At 43.7% G+C, this 23,793-nt stretch overlaps 1 protein-coding gene across 2 annotated transcripts; it reads right to left on the reverse strand.

Annotated features, from left to right (window-relative positions):
- Positions 1 to 5,005: 5,005 nt before the first annotated feature.
- On the reverse strand, positions 5,006 to 18,090 carry ccdc69 (coiled-coil domain containing 69). 2 transcript variants are annotated; one of them, XM_078101661.1, is made up of 10 exons: positions 17,815 to 18,034; positions 12,850 to 12,907; positions 12,060 to 12,085; positions 11,257 to 11,421; positions 10,746 to 10,833; positions 9,954 to 10,027; positions 9,744 to 9,845; positions 9,362 to 9,481; positions 9,142 to 9,239; positions 5,006 to 8,334 (listed from the first exon to the last, which is right to left on the reverse strand). In XM_078101661.1, the coding sequence occupies exons 1-10, from the start codon at positions 17,833 to 17,835 to the stop codon at positions 8,166 to 8,168; spliced, it is 921 nt and encodes a 306-aa protein (XP_077957787.1). In that variant the 5' UTR covers positions 17,836 to 18,034; the 3' UTR covers positions 5,006 to 8,165. The 2 variants fall into 2 exon arrangements, with proteins under 2 accessions (XP_077957787.1, XP_040030659.1); XM_040174725.2 differs by lacking the exon at positions 12,060 to 12,085 and having other exon boundaries at positions 11,257 to 11,441; positions 17,815 to 18,090.
- Positions 18,091 to 23,793: the final 5,703 nt, after the last annotated feature.

Here is a 23,793-nt window from a genome sequence, read left to right on the forward strand (position 1 = left end):
GTGAACCACAGAGCCCATCCTGCCCCCCCCACCCCACCTCCACATGTTAATTAATAGGCCTTACTGGCAGATTTGGATCCCGCTCCGCTTTTGATTGAAGGCGGCCATTAGCATCTATTAATTTAGCCTCTGGCGTTTTATCACCGGCTCTGAAAGAGGGAATTAAGTGGTGTGAGTTATTGTGAGCACTCGGGGTGTGAGGCTGAGTTAAAATGTGATTATTGTCCCCGCGGCCCGGAGCCAGCTAACTGCTGCTAAGCCCTCTTGAAAGTGAAGGGGCGACTCCTCTCATTAGAGCCCAACAAGGGAAAGATATTAACAGGAAATAGCTGCAAATTTCTTTTTTTAACCCCCTCACTTCTAATCTCTCCTCTTTATGTTCCACGTGAAAGGGGCATTTAAAAAATGTAAAGGGGAGGGAGGAGGGGTGGGGGGGGGGGGGGGGGGGCGCAGAGCGAGCGGGCGACACAGTGACGATGCAGCGGGCCGGTCTGGCCGATGGGACGTCGCCTCCGAGCCTCCTTCCGGCTTTTCAGAGAGATCGTGGATCAAATTGGGCCAAGCGTCAAGCTCGCCTGCAGTTTGCAGCCGCTTCTCGTTTGTGTTCGGCATGTTGTCGAGAAAGATTTAGGTATGAAAAGAAAAAGGGTTAAAAGTCTTCAGGATGATCTGCAGGCCGTGTGACCAGTAACCGATTGCGACATCTCGCCGTCATCAGCGTGCATGGATCATTTGCATTCATAAAATGTAAAAAGCATTGCAAAGCATTGTGGGATTGTGAGCAGTGTGTCAGAGACGAAAAAGCACACAAGAACATCAAAACACAAACAGACACAGCACAACGTTTCACAGTACCGCCCTACAGCATCCGCTGCTTTGACTGTGAAGGGACAATAATTTACTAAATGAACATCATGCCGCAGTAAAGAAGACGTGGAACTAGAGATTGAGACCATAAACTCATGCTTTCGATGTTTACTGAGGGATTAAATCAAGGAGAGGAGGAGTCATTTTCTCATAGAGCTCAATGGGACCAGAGGAGTCGCCCCCTGCTGGTCACCTGAGAGAATGCAGGTTTAAAATACATTTTTACATGAATAAAGATAATTATAAATAGTCAATAAAGACAAAATTCTTAATATATTCATTTGTACATTACAGTACAGATTAGTACAGATTAACTGCTGATTCATTGATAACTTTAAACTCATCCGTGCAGTATAATGATCCATAAAGAAACACGTGGATGTTTCCTACACAAGTCATCTGCTGTTTTGTTTTCAACCTGACTTGTTGAACGCGGGACTTTTCCGCCTTCTTCATCTTTCTTCGCTCATCCATCCCTCCTCCGCCTTCACTCTCCTCTCTGCTTCAGGTGTCTCCAGGTGGCTGTGAAGTGCCATGGGAACACTGTGACATGACAGCCGGAGCTCTGACCCATAGCTAACACACACACACACACACGCACACGCACGCACACACACACACGGCGGGGGCTGATGTGCAGGTTTCAGGTATTGTCTCGGCTTGTCAAACAGCCGCTGACACGCTGATCCTTTTACATCCGCTCAACGCTTCACGCTCACACTTAAGAGCGCTGCTGCCTTAACAGCAGGTCAGGGGTGCTGAGCCTCCTGGGCCTCCGTACAACAGTGTGGGGTCACTCTCACACACACACACACACACACACACGTTTCTATCTACCTGTGGGGCCAAAAGTACCAAAAAAAGAATATTAAATGCTTATGATTTAAGAACAAGAACCTTGGGATTATACAGGTTATCCTGCAGTAAATGTAAGCGGTTACTTCCACCTCTATGCGGGTTGTAAATCATAGACTGTAGATAAGAAGTTGACGTTGTCATGGTGACGTTACTACTTTGTAGACTTTCTCCGTGTTGAACAGTGAGCGATCTAAAGGTCTGAGGAGGACGTAGAGACGCCGTATACTAGGGGTGGGGGAAAAAATCGATTCTCTCTGGAACGATTCGGTCTCGATTCAGAAAAGTTAATAATCGGAATTAAAAAAAAAAAAAAAAGTTTGTCTCGCGCGAGATATTTGCTCGCTCGCGGAGCGTGAACTAGTCTCTGCTCGCGCTCGAAGGTGTTTTCTACGCGCTCGCTGTTGTTCTTTTTGACAGTGAGGGGGCGGAGCCAGTGACCATGGTCTCTACACCTGATTGGTTACAAACCCCGTCTTTGGATTGGCTGGAGTGATGCGTTCACACAACTATAGAAGCTCATTTCCGCACTAATGTAAGGGGATAGAAAGTCGAACTTATGAGATAAAACGTTGTCAAAAAACAAACGCCCCCTTCGGTAACCGTAGTGGAGCGTAGATGACAACCAGCTACAACCATCATTTACCATCATTACCGGCACATTAAGAGCAACGCGTCCAGCTCGCAGATCTAATAATATCTAATAACTTTACCGAACTATGGAGGCGCCTGCGCACATCTCACCTTATTATTTCCATTTTCCAAAAAGTCGATCCGTATTGAAAGTTGGCAAAATACTCAGAGATTTGGACTTTTTTCCGGTATTTTACCAATACGGACCGGCCTGAGACTAAGAGCGGCTTTTTCTTCATTTAAAAGAAAAATGAATCTGTTTAATATTTTTTTTTACATCGGCTACTTCATATTGTGTTGAAATGCAAGCTGCGTTGGTTCTTGCATTGTTGATAGAAAATCAGATTTGTGACAAAGAATTTTTTTTCTCTTATAAAAAATTTGAGAAAGTAATTCATCTGTTGATTTTCTTTAATTATCAAATAAAGTAGGAAGTGATTAGCAACCTCTGAGGAGCAAACTCAGATTTGAGAAAATTTAGAAAATCGAAAATCATAGAAAAACGATCATCGTTTTATCAGTTTAGAATCGATAATCGGTTTAGAATTGAATCGTTGACCTCTGAATCGGAATCGAATCGAATCGTGAGGTGCCAAGAGGTTCCCAGCCCTACCGTAGACCTCTCTGGTAGAGAGAGACCTGTCAGTCAGCCTGTAGCCCCGCCCGGAAGCGTCCCCTGTTTTATGGTCTGTTTGACTCTAAATGGACCATAATTCACTACATGAACATCATCTGTACTGAAGAAGACTTGAAACTAGAGACTGAGACATAAACTCATGTTTACAATGTTTACTGAGGGAATAAATCACGAGAGAAGTAGAGTCATTTCCTCGTAGACTTTGATGGGACCAGAGGAGTCGCCCCCTGCTGGTCACTGCAGAGAGAATACAGCTTCAACACGGAAAGCATTGATTCAACTCTTCACAACCAGAGGTTGACGTCTGGTAAAAAAAAAAAAGACATGCTCAGAATAAATATCTTTGTTAGCAGAGAGCGGTTTACTGGCCCGAAAAGCCAACATGAAAAACCTGATTAAAAATGCCAAACTCAAAGCTTTAAATATGTAGACCACAAACCACCTCACAGTGACAAATCGCACCCATTTATATTCTTTTGATCGCCACACTCGCTAGTGGTTCGTGACAAGTTGATGGTAGAAACGAGCCCCGTAGAGCCGCTTTGGGTCGTTCAGGTTCGATCCCAGCAGCAGCAAACTGGCCACAAACCCCAAGCGGTCCCCTGCTGCACCCTGGAGGACATTCAGGTACAATGCATAAAATATATATATAATATATGCACTCATTAGGTACACCTTGATAGCAGAAGGTTGGAGCCACTTTTGCCTTCAGAACCGCCGCTCCCGTTCCACCACAACCCAAAGGTGCTCTATGCGATGGGGTGAGTTGGAGTACAGTTACCTCAATGTCCAAGGAATCAGATGGAGATGATATGAGCTTTGTGACATGCTGCATGATGGTACACTGTGGCCCTAAAGGGATGCGCCGTCTAAACAATGCGATGGGTACTAAGGGGCCCAAAATGTGCCATGAAACCCCCCCCCCCCCCCCCCCCCCCACCACACCACCCCACCACACCGGCAGCAGCCTGATGCGTTGACACGCGGCAGGATGGATCCATGCTTCCGTGTTTACTGTACATTCCGACCCGGCTGTGTCCTTCAAGAAGACCCGACCCGAACTAGCGGTGAACCAGCTGAACCGGATCAGCCTGAGCTCACAATCAGACACCGGAGCGGCGTGACGGGGAAGCCGCACACAGGACGCTTCTGTAGAGACGTCCACGCCGGCATGTCTAGCTAGCTAGTTAGCTATATGCTAACGCCGTATGTATATGTATATTCGCGCACCGCACGCATGACGTCACCGTGGTAAAGTTGAAGGACACACAACCAGGACATGAATGAAAACGGCGATATTTTACCCCAAATAATTCATTGTGTGACGTTTTGTGGGGCTTCCTCAACACCCCCCATAAACTAGGCTCATAGGTGCATCTCAATATATACGTATATATACAAATAAATGTTATAATATATTTTATGTAAATGTATTTATCGTGTAATATATTTATCCTTTAATACATTTATTATATTTATATTGGATACTTATAATAGATACAATATGGTAGTTATAGCATATTCTGAATATTGTTTGATATATATAGTTATATAAATGTTAAATATTTAACTGCAAAGTAATAATGCGTGTTTGATACCCTTTTTTTGCATTGAATCATACTGGGATGTTAACTGAAACTGATGGCTGGTCCTACCAAAAAAGAATCCACCAGCCGCCACAGCATTGCGGTGAGCCGGTGAGTTGTAGTCGCAGTTTCCTGTTGTTAGCTGAATGGACGGGCCACAGTGTGGCCTCCTGCATTTGATTGGCTGATTTGTATTAACAAGCAAATGAACAGGGGTACCTAATAAAGTGTATAGCTAGATATGTATGTATATGGCTCTGAATATTTATATTTATTTAAAACCACAGGGACAGTTTATAGAAAAATACAATTTAGCATGAAAGAAAGTAGTCAATATGATCACTTTAACTGCAACGGGAGAAAAAGGAGTGGCATGACATACTAGTTATTGTCTTTTAGTTAATATGCAAACACAGACATGAAACAGTTTTAGTTGCAGCTTTTTATTAAGTCAAGCCAAAAACACACAAGTAAAGACAAACTGCTGGTTTTAAATCCAATGAAGCAAAGATGAAATACGTTTCTACGTGAGAGAAGCAAACAAACAAAAAAAGTAAAACTATACAACATGGAGAAAAACAATTCTCTCCTATACAAACCCCTGGTAAAATACTTCGTCAAAGTGCTAGTGCATAAGGAGAAGGAGTTGTCAAAACGCAGACTTTTTTTTGGCATTGTCACTTTTCACAATTCTCAACTGACAATATGGCAATATTTTCACATCTTCAAAAAGTAACGCATATTAAATCCAACACTTATCAAGCTTTTCAAAGGCGAGGTGTTTACAGTGATTATTGTGATCGAGTTGTTCTTGATATCTTAAAATATGTTTTTGAACACTATAGAAACCTCTGACGGTAACGACAAAAGAGACAGACTAGCTAAGGAGTAAAAATGGCGGAAGCCGTAACATCAGAGTACCCTCGTACAGCTACGCTGCTTGGACTTGTCCATTTACACCGGCTGTATGGTTCATGATCTAGCTAGCTCGATAGTGTTAGCCAATACTTATCTAACAGTCAGCATACTAGCTAACTTTGTGAACCATTTTGCCTTGCTAGCGCAATAGTTTGTTAGCGGCTGGCTAGCTCACAACCAGTGGCCTTTCAATTACCCATCACAGAATAAGATACGTCGTCAAAGCTGTGGATTTTACAGAGTCATTTTCTGATGGGACCAGGCAACAAATATTCCATGTTAGAAGGCCCCACGAGGATTTGATGTCCACAATCCTGAAAACTCTTTAATGGGCAAAACACTGTAAAATTATTATTTTTTTACCTCAAGTGAAGTCAAAAACTGGACTGAACTTGAACCACTGGAACGTGCACACAAGCTGTAACTGGAGCTGATTTTCAACATGCTAACACTAGCTGATAAGTTGATAAGTTAACAGTTGTTACGTTAGCATTTCTCTAAACCAGGGTTAGTTGAGCGGGCAACCCACAATTTGCAAGAACTTGTCACAACTCTTAAAGAGTATCGTTAATTGGAGTATCATCTGAGACCTGCTATAATCACAATGATTAAGTTAGCCAGTTGTCATTTTATATCTAAATAAAACAGTCGAATATGTGCTGGAACAATTGGAGCTAAAAAGCTGAACTCAACTTTTATCTAGGCCGAATGCTAATGGTAGCATGTTACCGAGCATTTCACTAACTAAGGAGTATTCACATGGTGGTATAATAGTGTGAAACATTCAATGTTTTGGTGGCTATGTATGAAGATATTTTGGGGAGTTAGAACTCTAACGTTAGCATGCCGCCCTAGCATTAATCTCAAAGTAAATGAAATATCACATGGACTCTGAAATTTGATCTAGAGCAATACTGACGATTTGGGTGATAAAACCTCTGTAGCGATCATGAAGAAATCAGGTTTTTGTAAGAAACGAATGACTAGCATCTCCTGAGCCAAGATGCTGGCGTGCTAAAACACTCAAATATGTTGCGCTACTACTTTTTTTTTTACTGATTTAAACCAACACGTTCCATTGTTTATTGATTCTGAGGTTCAATAAACCTGTTCGTCAACCCTGCAAAAACTAAAGGGCTGAAGGTAGATTTCTGCGCTCCTTAATACTGTACATAAACATTTGACTGTGAAAGCGAAGTGGTGTCTTCCCTCGACAGCAGACTGAAGAGTTAACTCTACATTCAAAACCAATAACATCAAGTCGTGATTAGGTTTTGACACAAGGAAAACCCTAAAGCAAGGCACACAAAATAAGTATATACGTCAAAAGCAAAGTGAGTAAACTTAAAAAAAAGAAAACATTTGGCAACAGGTTTATACAAAAAGACAAATATCGCAGTCGATCAGAGTTGATTTGGAAGCGTTCGTTCTAGTTGTTGATTACAGATTGTTTGAAGACTTGGACTTTGGAGCAGGCTGCTCACATATATTTACTATGAATGTTTTCCGGTTGAAATCCAGAGGATCCTTGAGGGCTTCTTTTACTTTAGAGTTTAATTGCGAGAAGGACACTTGTTTACACATGTAATCGTCCTCGAAACAAACCCCGAGCGGACATTCACACTTTTCAGTAACAGACGTTGTGGGAACTTGTAATATATTTTGGGACATTTAAGAATGGAACATTAATGGGACGCTTGGAATAACCGAGTAGTTGGAGTGGACGTCCAAGACCAAGAGGGAAGAATGAATACAACTGCTTCTTGAAGCTCCGCTAATCCTCTAGCACTCTTTTGTCTCTTAACCGTTTATGTGCCATTTAGAAAGGAATTTTTGACGGGCCAGTGGTGGATTTTCACATAACGAAGGCAAGTTAGCCAAGAGTCACAGGGGACACTAAACTTGTCATTTAGTTTTCAACTCTCTGCGTTTTGAGGTAGATCCTGTTGGATTTATTCCTAACAAACATGAAGATCCAGCTTTTATGTCGACATCACCGCTTATTAATGGCGTCTCAGGCACTTCGGTAGAACTGGAAGGTTCATACAAGCAACTGATAAATAATCTGCATGATTGATGGATTCGTTCATAAACGTTACAACAAACTCTTGAGTTGCGAAAGTCCGATGATACACACAAGGAAGCCCTAAAATTATTATTTCATACAACACTGCAAGGAAGAGAGGCTAAAAATGGTCTGCAGTCGAGCTTGTTCACTGGATCAGAGGCCACTGTGGCTGGCTAGCCGTTAGCTCGCTAGCTACCCCTTCAAGTAGCCACTGCCTTCTGTGTTTTGAAATGGGCAAAACCAAAAAAGCTTTTGATATACGGATATTTGTCGTTTGAAAGAAATCGAAAACAAACACTGCTTTTTGGCCGCGGCCCGGGATGTTCTCGAGGTGCACGCAAAAGGTGCAGCTTAAGAGTTGTTGAGATGCTACTTCTTTTCAAAGCTAACGAGCTAATGTAACAACATTTACCAGTGGAGTTGCATTGAAAATGGAGAAATATTCGGGACTCTCGGTTCTAGTTTAGAGCCCTGGAACCTGACCCCAGAGCTGCAGGCCATGCGCCCTGTTTTGGCCGGGTGGTTGGTGGGACCGGCAGCTCGGGCCCGGTGAGGGTTTTACCATAAAAACCGGGACGGCCTTCGTGTTACCGTGTTTCTTTCACCTGGGGGCGATCTCCTGCATCATGGCCGGCAGGTGGATGGTGGGACACGAGTCTCTGTGTCTCAGTTTGAACATCAGCTGCTCTTTTTCCTGAGAAAGCTTCTGGTTGACCAACGCCTGCCTCTCCAGCGCCACCTTCATCTCCTGCTGCTCTTTCGATAGCTGCCTGGGAAACAGGAGGTATAAATAAATGCATTTAAAGTTACAAATACAGTATCATCTGCTAATAAGCTAAACAGAATTGCAAAAACAGACTTCTTGGTGTTTTATACTAAATTAAAGAGCTAGCCAAAAATTAATATTACTAGATTGTTTGTAAATTGGGGTCCTATTCATTGGAACTTGACTTTGAGTGTTGAACTGCAAAGTTCCTTTTAGAACAAACTAGTATTATTAATATATATATATATATATATATATATATATATATATATAATAATACTAATATATAATATATATATGGTTCAATTAATCAAAAATACATTAAAAGAAAACAACATTAGTAATGAATTATTTCGATTGATGTTACTTCATTATGATCTTATTATAATTATTTTATGGACATTCTAATACAATCTCTGTTTAATTTGGCCATATGTGTCTTGATGTTGTTGCTTTATTCTTTAAACATAAAAAATACATATTTAAACAGAATTAAATCATTCTTGCAGTGAGGGTGCAGGTGTTTTTTCCACTTTCTTTGCTACTAGAGGTTCAATGGGCTGAAAGTAATGCAGTCTCACTGGGATCTTTTGGTAATATTGTAAAAATGTTAGATATTACTCAATTTTGAATGCCCTCAAAGCTCTGAAACCGTTTTGATAAAACATTCCAGTCATTATATTATATTACTTATGGACCAGCAAGGTGAAGATAGAAGGTGTTGGAGCAGACACGAGTTGTCCTGCAGGGGGCGCCCTAGCGCAGCTCATCAAGCCACTGTCTGTTTCAGAGAAGAAGAGAGGAAACCTACTGGATCAGAGTCTGGCCGTTGTCTATCCGGACCCTCAGATCCTCATTCTGCTGCAGGATGTGGATGATCTGAGCCTCCAAAGACAGATTATTCTCCGCCTGAGAGTCAAGAAGAAGAAGAAGAAGAAGAAGAAGAAGGAAGTGGAAATGAACGATTGATGGAGAGCTGAACACGCAAGAGATTTATAGAAAGAACCATGTCAGCCGGTGTGTTTTCATACCAGAGCGTCCATCTGCTGCAGCTTCCTCCTCTGCTCCTGCACACACTCACTCTTCATCTCGATCACAAACAGCAGTGACTCCTGCTCCGACTCCCAGAATGCACCTGGGCTGCCATGAGCCTGCAGGCCACAGAGCACAAACAACATTTGTTCATGTTCTGGAAGTCGCGCATATCTGGAAAACTAAGCTGATGTTTGGCTGATTTTTCTTACAGCTGATTAAAACCAAAAATAAATGCTAAGCTAAAGCTATGCTAACATCATAGCAGCTCCACACACACTCAGAGTGACTTAAGTTTTAACAGTGGAGAAGATCCTAAAACAGACTAAACAAGCTCTGCTTCTGGAGGTGCACAGCTGGACGCCTCTCGCCCTCACACACCTGGATGTTCCTCTGCAGGTCCTTCTTAAACGTAGAGCCTTCCACTCTCCTCTTCAGCTCCTTGTAAACCTGCAGCTCAGCGGTCAGCTGCTGCACTTCATCCTTCAAATTAAAAAATGCATAAAGTGTTTGATGCAGCATGTGAGGGAGAAGTGTTTAGGTTTGATGGTTTCCGACAGGTCTGTGGGAACTGCGGGGAATTTGTTTTACCTTGAGGACGTTCTCAGTCGCCCGGAACTTTTCTGTAACTTCAGTTTTTTCTTGTTCGTATTTCTTTTGCAGCTCTGCACAAAATAAAAGCTTTTTAATGTCCATAAAAACGTTGTAATTTATTCTACAGACTTTCTATAAACCTGCTAGAAACACAAGCAATGAAACGGGTGCAATGACAGAATGATCAAAACGAAGCGGAGCGGCTGGATTTCACCGCGTCTCATTACCCGGTCATGAACATTAATTGTAGAAAGATATTTAGAATGAGACACAGCTTATAGAGATTTGTGCATATGGCTGTAAAACATATTCTCGCATTGTGAATAAGGGTTTGAAATGAGTCTTTAGGGTGAATTTCCAGAGGAACATTAATTCCCTCTGCTCACTTTTAAGGCAAATTAGGCTAAATAATACATTTTATTTATAGTGCATTACATGGTAATCTACTCAAAGACACTCTACGGTAAAACAAACAGCAATAAAACCAACACATACAACAATCACATTAAAACAGTCAACAACTTTCCTGTAAGTAGATTTTTTAAATTTAAAGCGTGGTCTACTTAAGAAAGCCGTGAACCTGCACTGATCCCAGCTGTGCACACCTGGATTGACTTAGCTCCTCCTTCTCATCCCGGCTCGGCCAACGTGCAGCCGATTAAGATCACACCAAGTCATGCGGCGCCTTTTCAGATATCATGGATTCCTTTATTCTACTTTTGTGCAACACCCCCCAGGTCATACGGAGCGTTTAGTAGTGATACTCCTCTTGCGTCTGGAGCCTCTTACCTTCCACGTTTCTCCGATGTTCTTCAGTAGAAGATTTACTTTTCTGTTCATGGAGGACGCTCAAATCGGCAGTCGTCTCCGTTTTCACCTGAAAAATGAAAAGAAGAATAGTGAAGAGACGAGTGTGAAAAGTTTTCATAGCGAGGAGGGAAACTATGAAGACACATGAATGACGGCTGTGGAAACATGTGGACTGTTAAGCTAAAAAAACATCTGGAAGAGGCAGATACACAAAGCAGGAATCAGTTTATCCAATATGTGCTTATAGTCTATATATTATAGTATATATATAACAACACACTTCATTAAAAAAATTAATTAGATAAGTTAGAATAACAATGCTTCTATTCCCCAAATTGATAAGAGCAGAGAAAAGATCGTCGTTGTCACAGTTGAAACATCTGCAGAGACACAAGTGGACTTCAAGTCCCCGTCGGTCAGAATATTTGTTTCCGTTTCACGGTTTACACAACATGACGATCAATAACGTATTGATAGAGGAGCTGCTCACCTTGTCGAGGAGGCTCAGCACGAGGGCGCACACCTCCTCGTCGCCGTGGTCCTTCAGAAGCTCCGCCCTCTCCGGGTTCCCATTGGCCGCTCTTAAGATTCTGAGCTGCCACTCATAGCGCTCCAGCTGCTTCTGCAGACAGAAGTCCGGCTCATCTGACGGATGTTTACCTGCAGAGGGCGACCCTGTGACACGAAGAGGGACAGGTGAGCTCACCTGTGGAACACGCTTACACGTTATCGCCGGCTTTTCAGTAAAGCAAGTACAAAAACACGCAAATACTGCTTCAATGAACTCTATTAAGTAATTGGACTAGTAGAAGTACTAATACCGTAGTGTAAAACTTCTGAAATCACACAGCACAGCTTTCATGACCAGAGTCATGTGACCAGAGTCATGTGACCAGAGTCATATTCCAGAGAACATTCCGTTTGTAAGCGCAGATCAAATGGATATTTGTACATTTCCTCTGATGCATTAAAACCCCTTTTAGATGAACATATTTTTTAATATGTCTAATCAACGGATCTCAAGTTCACAACTAGATAAACATTGAGAAGGACGAGGAGAAAAAGAAGGGAGAGAGAGAAGAAAGGTGAATCCACATTATTTGTTGTCCATAACCTTCAGTGGGGGGACGATACTGAAGAAACGTTTAAAAATCAGACCGTGATACACGCGGTTTAGTCCACGTTCCCCAATTCTAACATTTCTGCTGCTTTTGTTTCACGAATCATGATTCCTTCTTTGTCAAACATCCGGACTAAACATCACCGGCAACATCATGATTTTATAACCGCTTATTTTCCACAGCGGTTTCCTGTAACATCTGTATGATGACATCACGGATGATGACGTAATGTTAGAACGGCAGAACTTTACAAGCTGCTTGTGAAAGGAAAGGAGAAGAGTCACCGCCTCACAGCAGATGACCTTAAAACAACGGGCCTGTGATCGCGCTTCAAAGTTACTTTTATTGAGCGCTGATCCTGTGGACACGTACCAAGCTGTCCCGCAGAGGACCAGGACCAACATGAGAATAGAGGTCCAGCAGGAACAACAGCAGGAGCCTCTATCCGACTCCGCTAAATGGAATGCAGCCGGTGTAAACTTTATCAGTCCAGCCTGTTGTGACAAGCCCACGAGGTCTGAACGGTGTTGCTGCACAGCTCTGAGATCAGCGGCTAACCCCTCTCTTATTATGTGCTGATGACATCATCGCACGAGTTCTCTGGGTGGAGGTTCACATGTTTTAATACAACAAATGTCAGGTTCTTATTAATTAGAAGAATGAAGTACTAATCAATCAATAAATAATAAGTACTACATTGTTACTTATTAACAGGAATATCATTATTCTAAATCAGCTGGTTTAGAGGTCACTTTTTTTAATGTAACTAAAATACATTTTAGAAATGTTCATCTCAATGTTTAATGTCAGATTGATTCTCATGAAGCAGGAAGTGAGAAAGAAGCAGATATCAGTCAGAGGAAACAGGAACACACACACACACACACACACACACACACACACACACACACACACACACACACACACACACACACACACACACAGTTCATTAACACACTCACCTCCTTCATCTCGGCCTCTCTTGTCCTTCTGGCTCTTCTCTCCCTTCTTGCTTTTCCTCTGATGACGACAAAAGGAAGAACATTTTACCGACACAATCGGAAAAAACTGAGCGGCTACGTCAACAATCTGATTTTACCTCCGCGTTGAAATTAAAGTGTAAAAGGGTCTAAAGGAGCAGGAGCGCATGACTCAGTGGACGGGGGGAGCCTCATTTTCACCAAGCAGAGCCTGAACGCATCCTAACATAAATTAAGTGAACCACCGTTAGCTGCTAAGGTTACCAGCTCCTCCTTGTACTGTAGATGTAAATTTAGCCTGTTAGCTTAGCATAAAGACAGCTAGCACAAGACTAACTTTCTTTCGTGACGCCTTTGATGGAGATGGTTATGTCCTTTATTGTCTTTCTAGGCTGGTCTCTCTTTGTTAATCCGATTACCAGATTAGATGGAAAGGATTAATCAGTTGAGGCCGTGATGAATAACCGACACGTTCACATCGAACAGGAAGTTAAATGTCTCTGAGGAGGAACACCAGGTCCCTGGGACAGTATTAGAGTACGACCTGCTTTCATCAATGCCCTAATACAATACTGCCATAATCAAACCTGGCTCCTACATTACCCACAATGCAACTGGACCCCTTAACAAGCCAAACCCCAGCCTCCTCGTCGTTATGGGAGGAGCCAAAGCTCCTGCAGTGTGAACAAGGACTTTGTTAATGATCAAGAAAACCGCTGAATAACAATCAATACGACGACAGGTTCCATCAGGTGATCGTCTGGTCTCCTGGTGCAACTTATCAATAATCCTATTGATGATTCAAGAGGCCTGATTGGGAGCTCCTGGACTACACCGACCGCCCACGTGGTAGTTAAAGAATCCTCGCTGTCCTGCGATCCCAAACTGCTTTGCGACGGCGGAGTCGGAGCGATGCTGAAATGTTGGCTCTGGTCGCTGCGGCGACCGGCGACGACATCAGCTGCGTGATGAGTCACACGGAGCCGAGGCCGCCAAAACAGAAGGTCACACGGGGTCGTTTTCAAGAGGGAAAAAGATCCCTTTCTTTTAGCCTCTCCAGCCCCGTTCACATGATTCAGTGAATTACATTTTCTATCATGACCAAGGCGAAAGTTACATATTCATAAAGTCCTCTTTCTGAGTTGTTTGGGCCCTTAATCAATATTGCAAAGGTTTGAGAGAATAGAAGTTTCTAGAACTGCTAAATGAGAAAAGGGGTTCAGAGATGGCGACTGTGCTGCGTATACAGGAGAGAAGTATATGTAGGTAGAAAGCACGTAGGAGTCTGTCATTTGCATCATAGCTACTCTTCAACTGGAATTTAGACGGAATCTAAAAGAAATCCAGAAAATCACATGATATATATATTTAAAAATATATGTCAGTAGCAGTTTATTGCATGAGACGAGTATTTGATACACCAGAAAAGCCGACCTTAATATTTGGTACAGAAACCTTTGTTTGCATTACAGACATCATGCGTTTCCTGTAGTTCGTGACCAGGTTTGCACACACTGCAGCCGGGACTTTGGCCCACTCCTCCATACAAACATGCAGGTTTCGGGGCAACAGGGACTTTCTATTGGGTTCAGGTCTGGAGACTGGCGAGGCCTCTCCAGGACCTTGAGATGCTTCTTACGGCGACACTTCTTAGCTGCTCTGGCTGAGGGAAGGAGGTTGATGGCCTCAACCATCCTCCCCTCAATAGGGCGCAGTCGGCCCTCACCATCCTCATGATCATTGATGCCCCACAAGGTGAGATCTTGCATTGAGCCCCAGAACGAGGGAGATTGACCGTCATCTTAAACTTAAACTTAAACAGTTCCCTTCTCAGCAAGCAGCTTGCCTGTTGTCCTGCAGCCCGTCCCGGCCTTGTGCAGGTCTACAATTCTACCTCTGATGTCCTTACACGGCTCTCTGGTCTTGGCCATTGTGGAGAGGTTGGAGACCGTTTGAGTGTGTGGACAGGTGTCTTTTATACAGGTAATGAGTGGAGAACCGGAGGGCTTCAGACAGACTACCAGGCCTGTGAGAGCCGTAATTCTTACTGGTTGGTGATCGAATGCAAAACCATACAATGTGATTTTCTGGATTTGTTCATACAAATGACATGGGAGTGATGGGGGGCCGATTACTGAGCGACCACAGCTGTTCCGTATCACTGGGGGCTCAAAGTAACAGGTTAGAATGATTATTACATTACAGGTCATTTAGCTGGCGCGTTTGTCCAAAGCGACTTACGTTACATTTTTAACCCCGTGGCTTTTCACATGTTTGCCCGGGGAGCAACTAGGGGTCAGGTGCCTTGCTCAGGGACACTTCAACACGGGGCAGCCGGGGCTCGAACCTCCAACGTTGGGGTTCCCGTCGACACCGATTTAAGGTGGACGTCATGAGCGATGTGAATGGATGAGACGGCGCGGGGGAATATTTTTTCTCTACACTACCGATACACAACGTTTGGTGGCTACAACTATTTTGTGTTGAAAGGCAGTGATTTACTTACTATTTATCATTTTTCTGGTAACCGTATTATAAAAGCAATAAGGTGCTTGAGGCGGTACTTTATCTGCAATAATCCGGGGTGTTGTTAGGCCCGACGCGAAGCCTCTCGTAGCTTATTGCTTTATTAAAGTAATAAACTGGAGTTCAGTTTAGTCTGCTGTTAAAGTAACTTCCTGTTTTCTTAAGTTTCTCTATTTTGTGAGTTTTTATAAATAATGAGTTATTTTTAGCTCCAAGATTAAGTCGAAAAGTGAACCAGCAGATCTCCACAATGATTTGTTCTTTTTAAAGCTTTTCAGGTTAACGCCTTTGTCCCCCTGCGTCCCTAACGAGACGTTTGTGGGTCTTAGAGCTCCAAGGTTGAATTATTACATTGTATTTATTCGTTGATGTCATTTTGGATCAGGGTTTTAAAGTATTCTTATTTCAATAAAAAAAATACATAATTCATTAATAATTGGATTGTTTAGTTTGTACAGTTCTTGAATCATTTAACTTAGGGATGTATTACCAAAACAATTTAGCAAATAGATTAAACAATTTAGGAATTCTGGGTAACAATTTCATGATGCTTCAGTTTTCGAAAACCAAAATCTCCACAAACCCTGATTGATGTCTCTCTAAAAGCATCAACGAGCTTCAGATGCTTAAACCTGACAAGTAAATAACAGCTGCTGAGTTCTTTCTGTTTTGGCTCCAGGTGTTGAACTTGAGCATGAAAAGATTTACAGACTTTTCATTAACGGTCCAAACTCCACGTTTACGGCCTCATGAAAGCATCGTGCATCCGGCACGCCGACACATGGGCTGGTGGTTCTGACCCCCCTGTGGACTAAAGTGGTAGTGTCTCATCACCAGGGTTCCCTGCTCCTGGAGGAGGAGGAGGAGGAGGAGGAGGAAGAGACACTGCTGCTGCTGCCACCCCCTCCCTCCCCCTGGAGCTGCAAGTCCAAGTCCGCAGGGAAGCCTGACCTGGGTCTGTCCACAGTGGACTGGTCTCTGTGGAGGACCTGGGTCTGTCCACAGTGGACTGGTCTCTGTGGAGGATCTGGGTCTGTCCACAGTGGACTGGGTCTGTCCACAGTGGACGGGTCTTATTAATTGTGAGACAATGATAAACCACAACATTTTGGAATATTGGTTTCAAAGAGGAAATAAAGATGCTGAAGAACAGAAAAACACACTGAAGTGTTTTGTAGTTCAGCTGAAGCTCAGAGTCTGAGCCTCTAAGTCCTTCTATTCTGAGATAATCTTCACCGCAGCTACGCTTATGCAACAACTGGTCCAATAATTGATCCCAATTAATGGGCCCAGTATGACTGGTCCCATTGACTGGTTCAATAACTGCTGCCAACGACTAGGCCCAATAGAACTAGTCCCAACAACTGGTCCAGTTTTATACACACACACACACACACACACATATAGATAGATATATATATAGACATATATTTATCCAGAATAACCCCCAGACTCTGTTTCCTTTCTACAGACAAAGACTGTTTTACTAATAGAACAAAAACCACGTTTGGTTGAGAAAGATTTGAAATGATTCAGAATGAGAATGCTGCCCCCCCCCCCTCCACCCCCCCCCCCCCCCCTGACCCACATGAAGCCACTCCGTCATCTTCTATCAATAACCGGAGACAACAGCTGAACAACTTATCGCCCTGTGAGCTGAAGTCATTAAAGTACAGCGACACAAGCAAAATATTAACAATATCTTCAGAGGTAAAACGGCTCATAACACTCACATCATCATCATTGTCACTTCATATCCACAGGTAGTAAAATATATATATATATATATATATATATATATATATATATATATATATATATATATATATGTAGATATACACACAGGATTCTATGAGACAATGTACAACAACATATCTCAAGAATCAAGACTGCGTACTTTGAGGATATTATGGCTTTGTGACATTTGAACGCAAATTAAAATGAATTTAGAGATTATGAAGCAGATTAAAGTGTTGTTACTTAAAAGTCAAGAGGTGTCCTTTATTTGAGGAGAAGGTGATTTTAGAGCTGATAACGGAGATCAAACTTGCCCTCAATGACGTCAGAGGGGTAAACCGGATTCAATCCGGTTCCCTCGCACCGTGGGAACAGATTCAAACGCGACGCCAGATTAGAAACAGATGTTCAGAGAAGAAGAAGAAGAAAAGAAAAGTAACGTTCAGGTCCACTCTGTTTTTCTTAAAACTGCACAGTCTTCGTCTGACCCGCGCGGTGGTTTAACGTTAGTTGTATGTGATTAGCGGTTAAAGTGTGTTTTGGCTCCTTTATGACCCGCAGATCGGGCGCAGCACGTTGTGAAGGCGCGTCGCCGCCGCAGCGAGCAGCGAGCAGCCTCCCCCCCCCGAAACAGACCGACTTCCCCCGGGGCTTCACCGCAAGATTCTGCCCGGTGTCCCTCACCTTGCTGTGGCTGCAGCCCATTCCTCCCGGTGCTCCGGTGCTGCGGAGCTCTGCTGTAGCTTCGAAGCGGCTGTAACTCAGCGCTCCTCCTCTTCCTCTTCTTCTTCGTCTTTTTTGTCTTCTTCTTCGTCTCTCTGTTGTCAACTTTAAAAAAAACACTCCCGTGAACGCACCGCTCGGGCCGCTAGGGCAGGGGGCGGAATGTGTCTGTGATGCCTTCAGGAACACTTCGGAAACTCGTCAAACACGTTTTTTAAAATTGTTGTTAAATTTGCGCACAAAAAACGTAATACTTCAAACGATCAAAATTAACTTTATCGAATAAAAATGTTTTAAAAAAGAAAGCCAAAATATATTTGGTCCCAAATTGTTTTCAAAAAAGTCAAAATACATTGTGTTTACAAATGTGTTGGGAAACGTCAAAAAGAATTTGGTCAGAAAAAAATATTCGGTGGAATTTTTTTTTTAAAGAAAGTAAAGATATTTGAAAAATATTTTAAAATATTCAAAATATTTCAAAATATGCTGTGTCTATAAATGTAATGGGGGAAAAGGGTTTTAAAAAATGGATTCTTTTGAAAAAATATTTTCAAAAACAGTGAAAATACATGAAATGTCATGGAAAAAAGGTGAAAAAATATTTTGAAAAAAAGGTATTGTGTCAAAAATGTTTTTAAAAAAACAACCATTTTGGTCCATTAAGTCTCTCCATACTGTTTCATCACAGAATTCTTCAAAATTCTCTTCAACTTGATGTCCTAACAAAACCTTCTGTAAAGAAAACACAGTTAGTAGGAGAGGCTCCTCTACTGCAGCATTGTAAGCTTTCCACTTCGAAAACGTGAGTTCATTTGTAAGAGTAGTGTTGATTTTGTGTTCAGCCCTCCATTGTTATTTCAGCTAATTACTCATTTTAAGGCCTCCTGTTGGCACATCTCTTCCTGATTCTTTGGCACAGCTCTAAAGTGAAATCAGAGTGGAAGAGCACGTTCATTTGTGGCGCATTGATGGCCAAGAACTATAGAAACGTTTTAATGAAATAGAAGCAGATCTAACCGCGCATGTTACATGATATTGCTCTGGTGAAGGTCTACTCATGTAGAAGCACAAAGCAGCTGTGAGTCACTGCCTCTGTGTGTGAACAGTGAAGATGAGGCTGCGACATTTGGCAGAAGCAGCCTATGAGACCACTTTGCATCTGCCTTCTCCTTCTGTGAGACCAGTCCAGCACCAACACGTAACACCTCTGGATCAGGAGTTCTAGTATCTCCATCTGTCATCAGTCCCCTGGAGGAGGCGTGTTGGTGCGTCAGCCTTCAGCACCACAGCTGTGTGTGGTGTTCAGTGGGCGGTATCCACTCCTCAGAACCAGAACTGTATGGATCAACTCGTGTCTGCAGCTGTTTGTTACAGTAAAGTCAACCTTCGTCCTCTTAACATCCCCGCAGCACCCAGCTGTTCAACATCTGCTCTCGCTGGTGCAGCTTACTTGAACCTCTTAAGGCTTAATTACCTGCTCTGTGCTCCACCCTCCTTCTTAAGGAATTCACAGAGGAATCGGAACAACTTGCGTCCCGTCATCATAAATCCGACATGAGTCGCACACTTAGCCAAGGAGGAAATATGTTCGACAAAAAAAATGATCCACTTCTTCCCAAATAGATTTTGCTGCAGCTCAGGCTTCCCGTGTTAGCACAGTTAATTAAGGACGGGGAACAAATAAATTAAACAACACATGAAAAGCTCACATGCAGGTAGATTAGGACAGAGACAGCGACTCGAGGTGAGTGGTAATTAAATTACCTCTAGAGAAATATATTGTCTGTACAAGAAACAAGGTGATGACAAAAGTTGAATTGAGTGTATTTATTAATCCATCAATACCAAATCAATATCAATGAAAGTCCTCAAAGAAATGTAATGAGATATTGTTGCCAATTTAGAAAAGTTTTACCTCACAAGACCTAAAATCGGATCATTAGAGACGTCTGGAGGTTCATTATGCAGCATCAGAAATGTATTTCTACCTTTATTACTATAGTGATTTATTTTAGTAAATGATTTTCACTAAAGTACAGTCGAATAACTGCTAGTACAAATAACTACTGGTACAAAAACATTCCTTCCAAACGTATCTGCGCTTGCAGAGTAGTTGTCTATATGAGTATTATTCATAGGAGACATAGTTGCATCACAAAATTCTCCAGACGAAGAAGCGGAGATACCATCAACGCATCAATGTTGTAAAGGAGAGAGAAGTGTTTTTTAAACAGGTTACAGCTGGTTTAAGTTGCAAAGCTGCACTGAAATGTAAAGCAACCATACGGGTCAGGATTGGGTTGCATCTGAGGCCCGGCTGACCCAGACGACGTGCATCATCCCATCAACAAAGCAGCCGCGACAGAAGGTTCTAGTGACCTTCACAGAGCGGAGAACACGGTCTGCACAAGTATCAAAGCGCCTCCGAGGACTCGTGTGACTCTGAGGCGGCGCTCTGCACTGACAGCGCTCAGGCGCTCGTGTAACTTTGCACACTCTCATGCCGTCACGCACCACAGCGCCTCCCTTTTATCTGAATGAGCTGAGCTGCAACGGAGGACCAGTAAATCACAGCTGGGTCTTTGTCCGCGGAGCCCACGGTCTCCGAAGCTGCCTACTTACAGACCTTATTTATGCTGCAGGCCTCGCTGCACACTTTTCCCAACACGGCCCATTAATCTGAAGAAGAACTGGAAGGAGCTGGCGCATAGGGGTGCATTTTGTCTCACAACACTTTATCATTGCTGAAATATCTGCACGTTCCAAGTCCTTCAAACGTAATCCTTTATTTTCAATCATTGATCTCAGTCCAAAGGATTCGAGGGATGAACGCAATTATTTGTAGGTCATTTTCCAGATGTGTTGCTTAAATGAAACGAGTTCTAGTGAAGAAAGGATGACGAACACGCTTTTTGAACAAATAAACACATAAGAGAAAAATGCAGACAGTGGCCAGTTTGTGGATTTTATTGGTGCCCGCCCCTCTATTCCCTCTCTGGTTTATTTATTCCCAGACGATTGTCTTTCTGCACTGTCTTTAACGGCTCCCCAGCATGTGTCTTTTATGGAGCCATAGGAAAATACACTACGTCTCGCTTAATCATCAGTCAGCCGGTGGCGAGGAGCCACTTCTTCTGTGTGGTCCTCGCCGCAGCGCTTAAGAAAACTCCCCCAACGCCGCTGGAAAGCCGGCGTCGCACTGGAGGCGCTCCGCTGCGCCACATCACATGTCCGGGGGGGGCCGGACTCTTGTTGTGGTGGCAGCGAGGAGGTCGACGGGTCAACCCGACGTCTTCGTCATGGAGCTTCAGTCAGGGAAGTTGAAGTACGTCTTTGTCTCTCATAGATGTATTGGCTGAAACGTGTGCAGGTGTGTTTCAGGTGTCCTCACTCTAAGTGGAGGAGCTTCTGTACACGTACCTCGCACGCTCGGCTCCCATTGAGAACATACTTGCATTTGCCTTTTCAAAGGGTCAACATGTGTCAAACCGGCTGGTATGAGAACGTGTGCAGGAGGCTGCTCACACACCCAGAACATATCAGCCCAAATTGTTGCGTTGTTTGATACGACAAGCCTCCCTGCAGTGACGGATACGTGTTTCCAGCACATGTGACGTGTGTAGAGACCGAGAAGGTGCCAGTTCCTGATGGAACGCCTTTAGGAAGCACCGTTTAGGATCTTTAACAACGAACCATTGTCGCCATGTTCCTCGGGACTACTGCTGGACGGCTTCTGCAAGGAACAGAAGACATCGCCTCGGTATCCTTTGGTTGTGTCAAACAAGACGAGAGAAAGTCTCCTTTTACTGGTTAGGATGAAGTCCAATTTGTGCCATGAGGGCTTTATTTTCATCTCAGCATCTACAACGTTTAAGATTATGGCTGCAGCTCACAATTCTTTCCATTATCGGCTGATCTGTTCATATATCTTTGCGTTGTTTTGTAGAAAGTTTGTGAGAAAAGGAAACAATTTTCCTTAAGCCTGAGTTGAGTTGTTTGAATTGTTCGTTTTGTTCAACAGATCCAATCCCAAAGATATTCTGTTTAATAAAGCAGAAACAACCGCAAAGACACATTTAGAGACATGTTCATTTAAGCTAACATGCTAACCGTTGCTAACCATCACTCAACACAAAGCCGAGTGTACTTCACTTACTTAACTCTCCAGGTTTTGCACTATTGGGCAGAATTGTGACCAGTTACTCTAAGCTATTCACAAATGTTATTACCAGTCCATCCCTTTCACTCAAAGCCACCAATGTGAACATCATGTTCACACAATCACCAAATCAATCAGGATTCATCTTTTGAAACAAATATGGTTCTGGGTAAGAAAGGAGTTTACCTGCAGACAGATGTTGGATTATTATTCATTTTGTTATGGACGAATATCAATTGTGCATGAAATCTCATTTCATCACGAGGATGAAACAATAGACGAAAACGGCCAGAATGATCACAAAGAAGAAAAGAAGCATTAAAACAACATTCACTGGATGAGCGAAGCCTCCAACAGACAAAAGGATGATGAATTCGGTCGGCTGACCTGCGTACTTTTGTCGTTTGTAGAAAAGGCTTCACAGCTCACTGAACGTGAGTAGCAACACAAGGCGTGTTCACATCCGCTCATGTTGTTTACACCGTCTGCCACTCTGGCAGCAGTGTGGTTACACGTGTGTGTGTGTGTGTGTGTGTGTGTGTGTGTGTGTGTGTGTGCGCACTAATGTACAGTGGGCTTATTTATCCACGTACACACATGCGGCCTGCGTGCTTCCTGCATGTTGTGTATCTACGCGTAGAGCTGTTTGTGTGTCTTTGGCCGTCTCATCGTGCATGACGGAGTTTCTACGGGTGGTGTTTGCGTCGTTAGCTCGGGGCTAAGGAGGCGACCCGCAACCACAAGGCCCCCGGTTTGTGTACCGCTGCAGCGCGTCGTACCTCATGGCTTCCTCATGGCTTCTTCCTCATGGCTTCCTCATGGCTTCCCCATGGCTTCCTAATGGCTTCTTCCTCATGGCTTCCCCATGGCTTCCCCATGGCTTCCTCATGGCTTCCTCATGGCTTCCCCATGGCTTCCTCATGGCTTCCTCATGGCTTCCTCATAGCTTCCTCATGGCTTCCCCATGGCTTCCTTATGGCTTCCTCATGGCTTCTTCCCCATGGATTCCTCATGACTTCCTCATGGCTTCCTAATGGCTTCCTAATGGCTTCTTCCCCATGGCTTCCTCATGGCTTCCTAATGGCTTCCCCATGGCTTCCTTATGGCTTCCTCATGGCTTCTTCCCCATGGATTCCTCATGACTTCCTCATGGCTTCCTCATGGCTTCCCCATGGCTTCCTCATGGCTTCTTCCTCATGGCTTCCTCATGGCTTCTTCCTCATGGCTTCCTCATGGCTTCCCCATGGCTTCCTCATGGCTTCCTCATGGCTTCCTCATGGCTTCCCCATGGCTTCCCCATGGCTTCTTCCTCATGGCTTCCTCATGGCTTCCTCATGGCTTCCCCATGGCTTCCCCATGGCTTCCTCATGGCTTCCTCATGGCTTCCCCATGGCTTCCCCATGGCTTCCTCATGGCTTCCCCATGGCTTCCTCATGGCTTCCCCATGGCTTCCCCATGGCTTCCTCATGGCTTCCCCATGGCTTCCTCATGGCTTCCTCATGGCTTCCCCATGGCTTCCTCATGGCTTCTTCCTCATGGCTTCCTCATGGCTTCCTCATGGCTTCCCCATGGCTTCCCCATGGCTTCCTCATGGCTTCCCCATGGCTTCCTCATGGCTTCCTCATGGCTTCCCCATGGCTTCCTCATGGCTTCTTCCTCATGGCTTCCTCATGGCTTCCTCATGGCTTCCCCATGGCTTCCCCATGGCTTCCTCATGGCTTCCCCATGGCTTCCCCATGGCTTCCTCATGGCTTCTTCCTCATGGCTTCCTCATGGCTTCC

The sequence above is a fragment of the Gasterosteus aculeatus genome, chromosome 4 (assembly GCF_964276395.1).
Source record: "Gasterosteus aculeatus chromosome 4, fGasAcu3.hap1.1, whole genome shotgun sequence".
NCBI lineage: Eukaryota > Metazoa > Chordata > Actinopteri > Perciformes > Gasterosteidae > Gasterosteus > Gasterosteus aculeatus.

Coding starts and splice junctions, on each gene's coding strand:
- ccdc69 (XM_078101661.1), bottom strand. CDS start 17,835: ATGGGCTGCAGCCACAGCAAG. Junction 9,482..9,743: donor ACCTGCAGAGGAACATCCAG/GTGTGTGAGGGC, acceptor TGTGGCCTGCAG/GCTCATGGCAGCCCAGGTGC. Junction 8,335..9,141: donor AACGGCCAGACTCTGATCCA/GTAGGTTTCCTC, acceptor CCTGTTTCCCAG/GCAGCTATCGAAAGAGCAGC.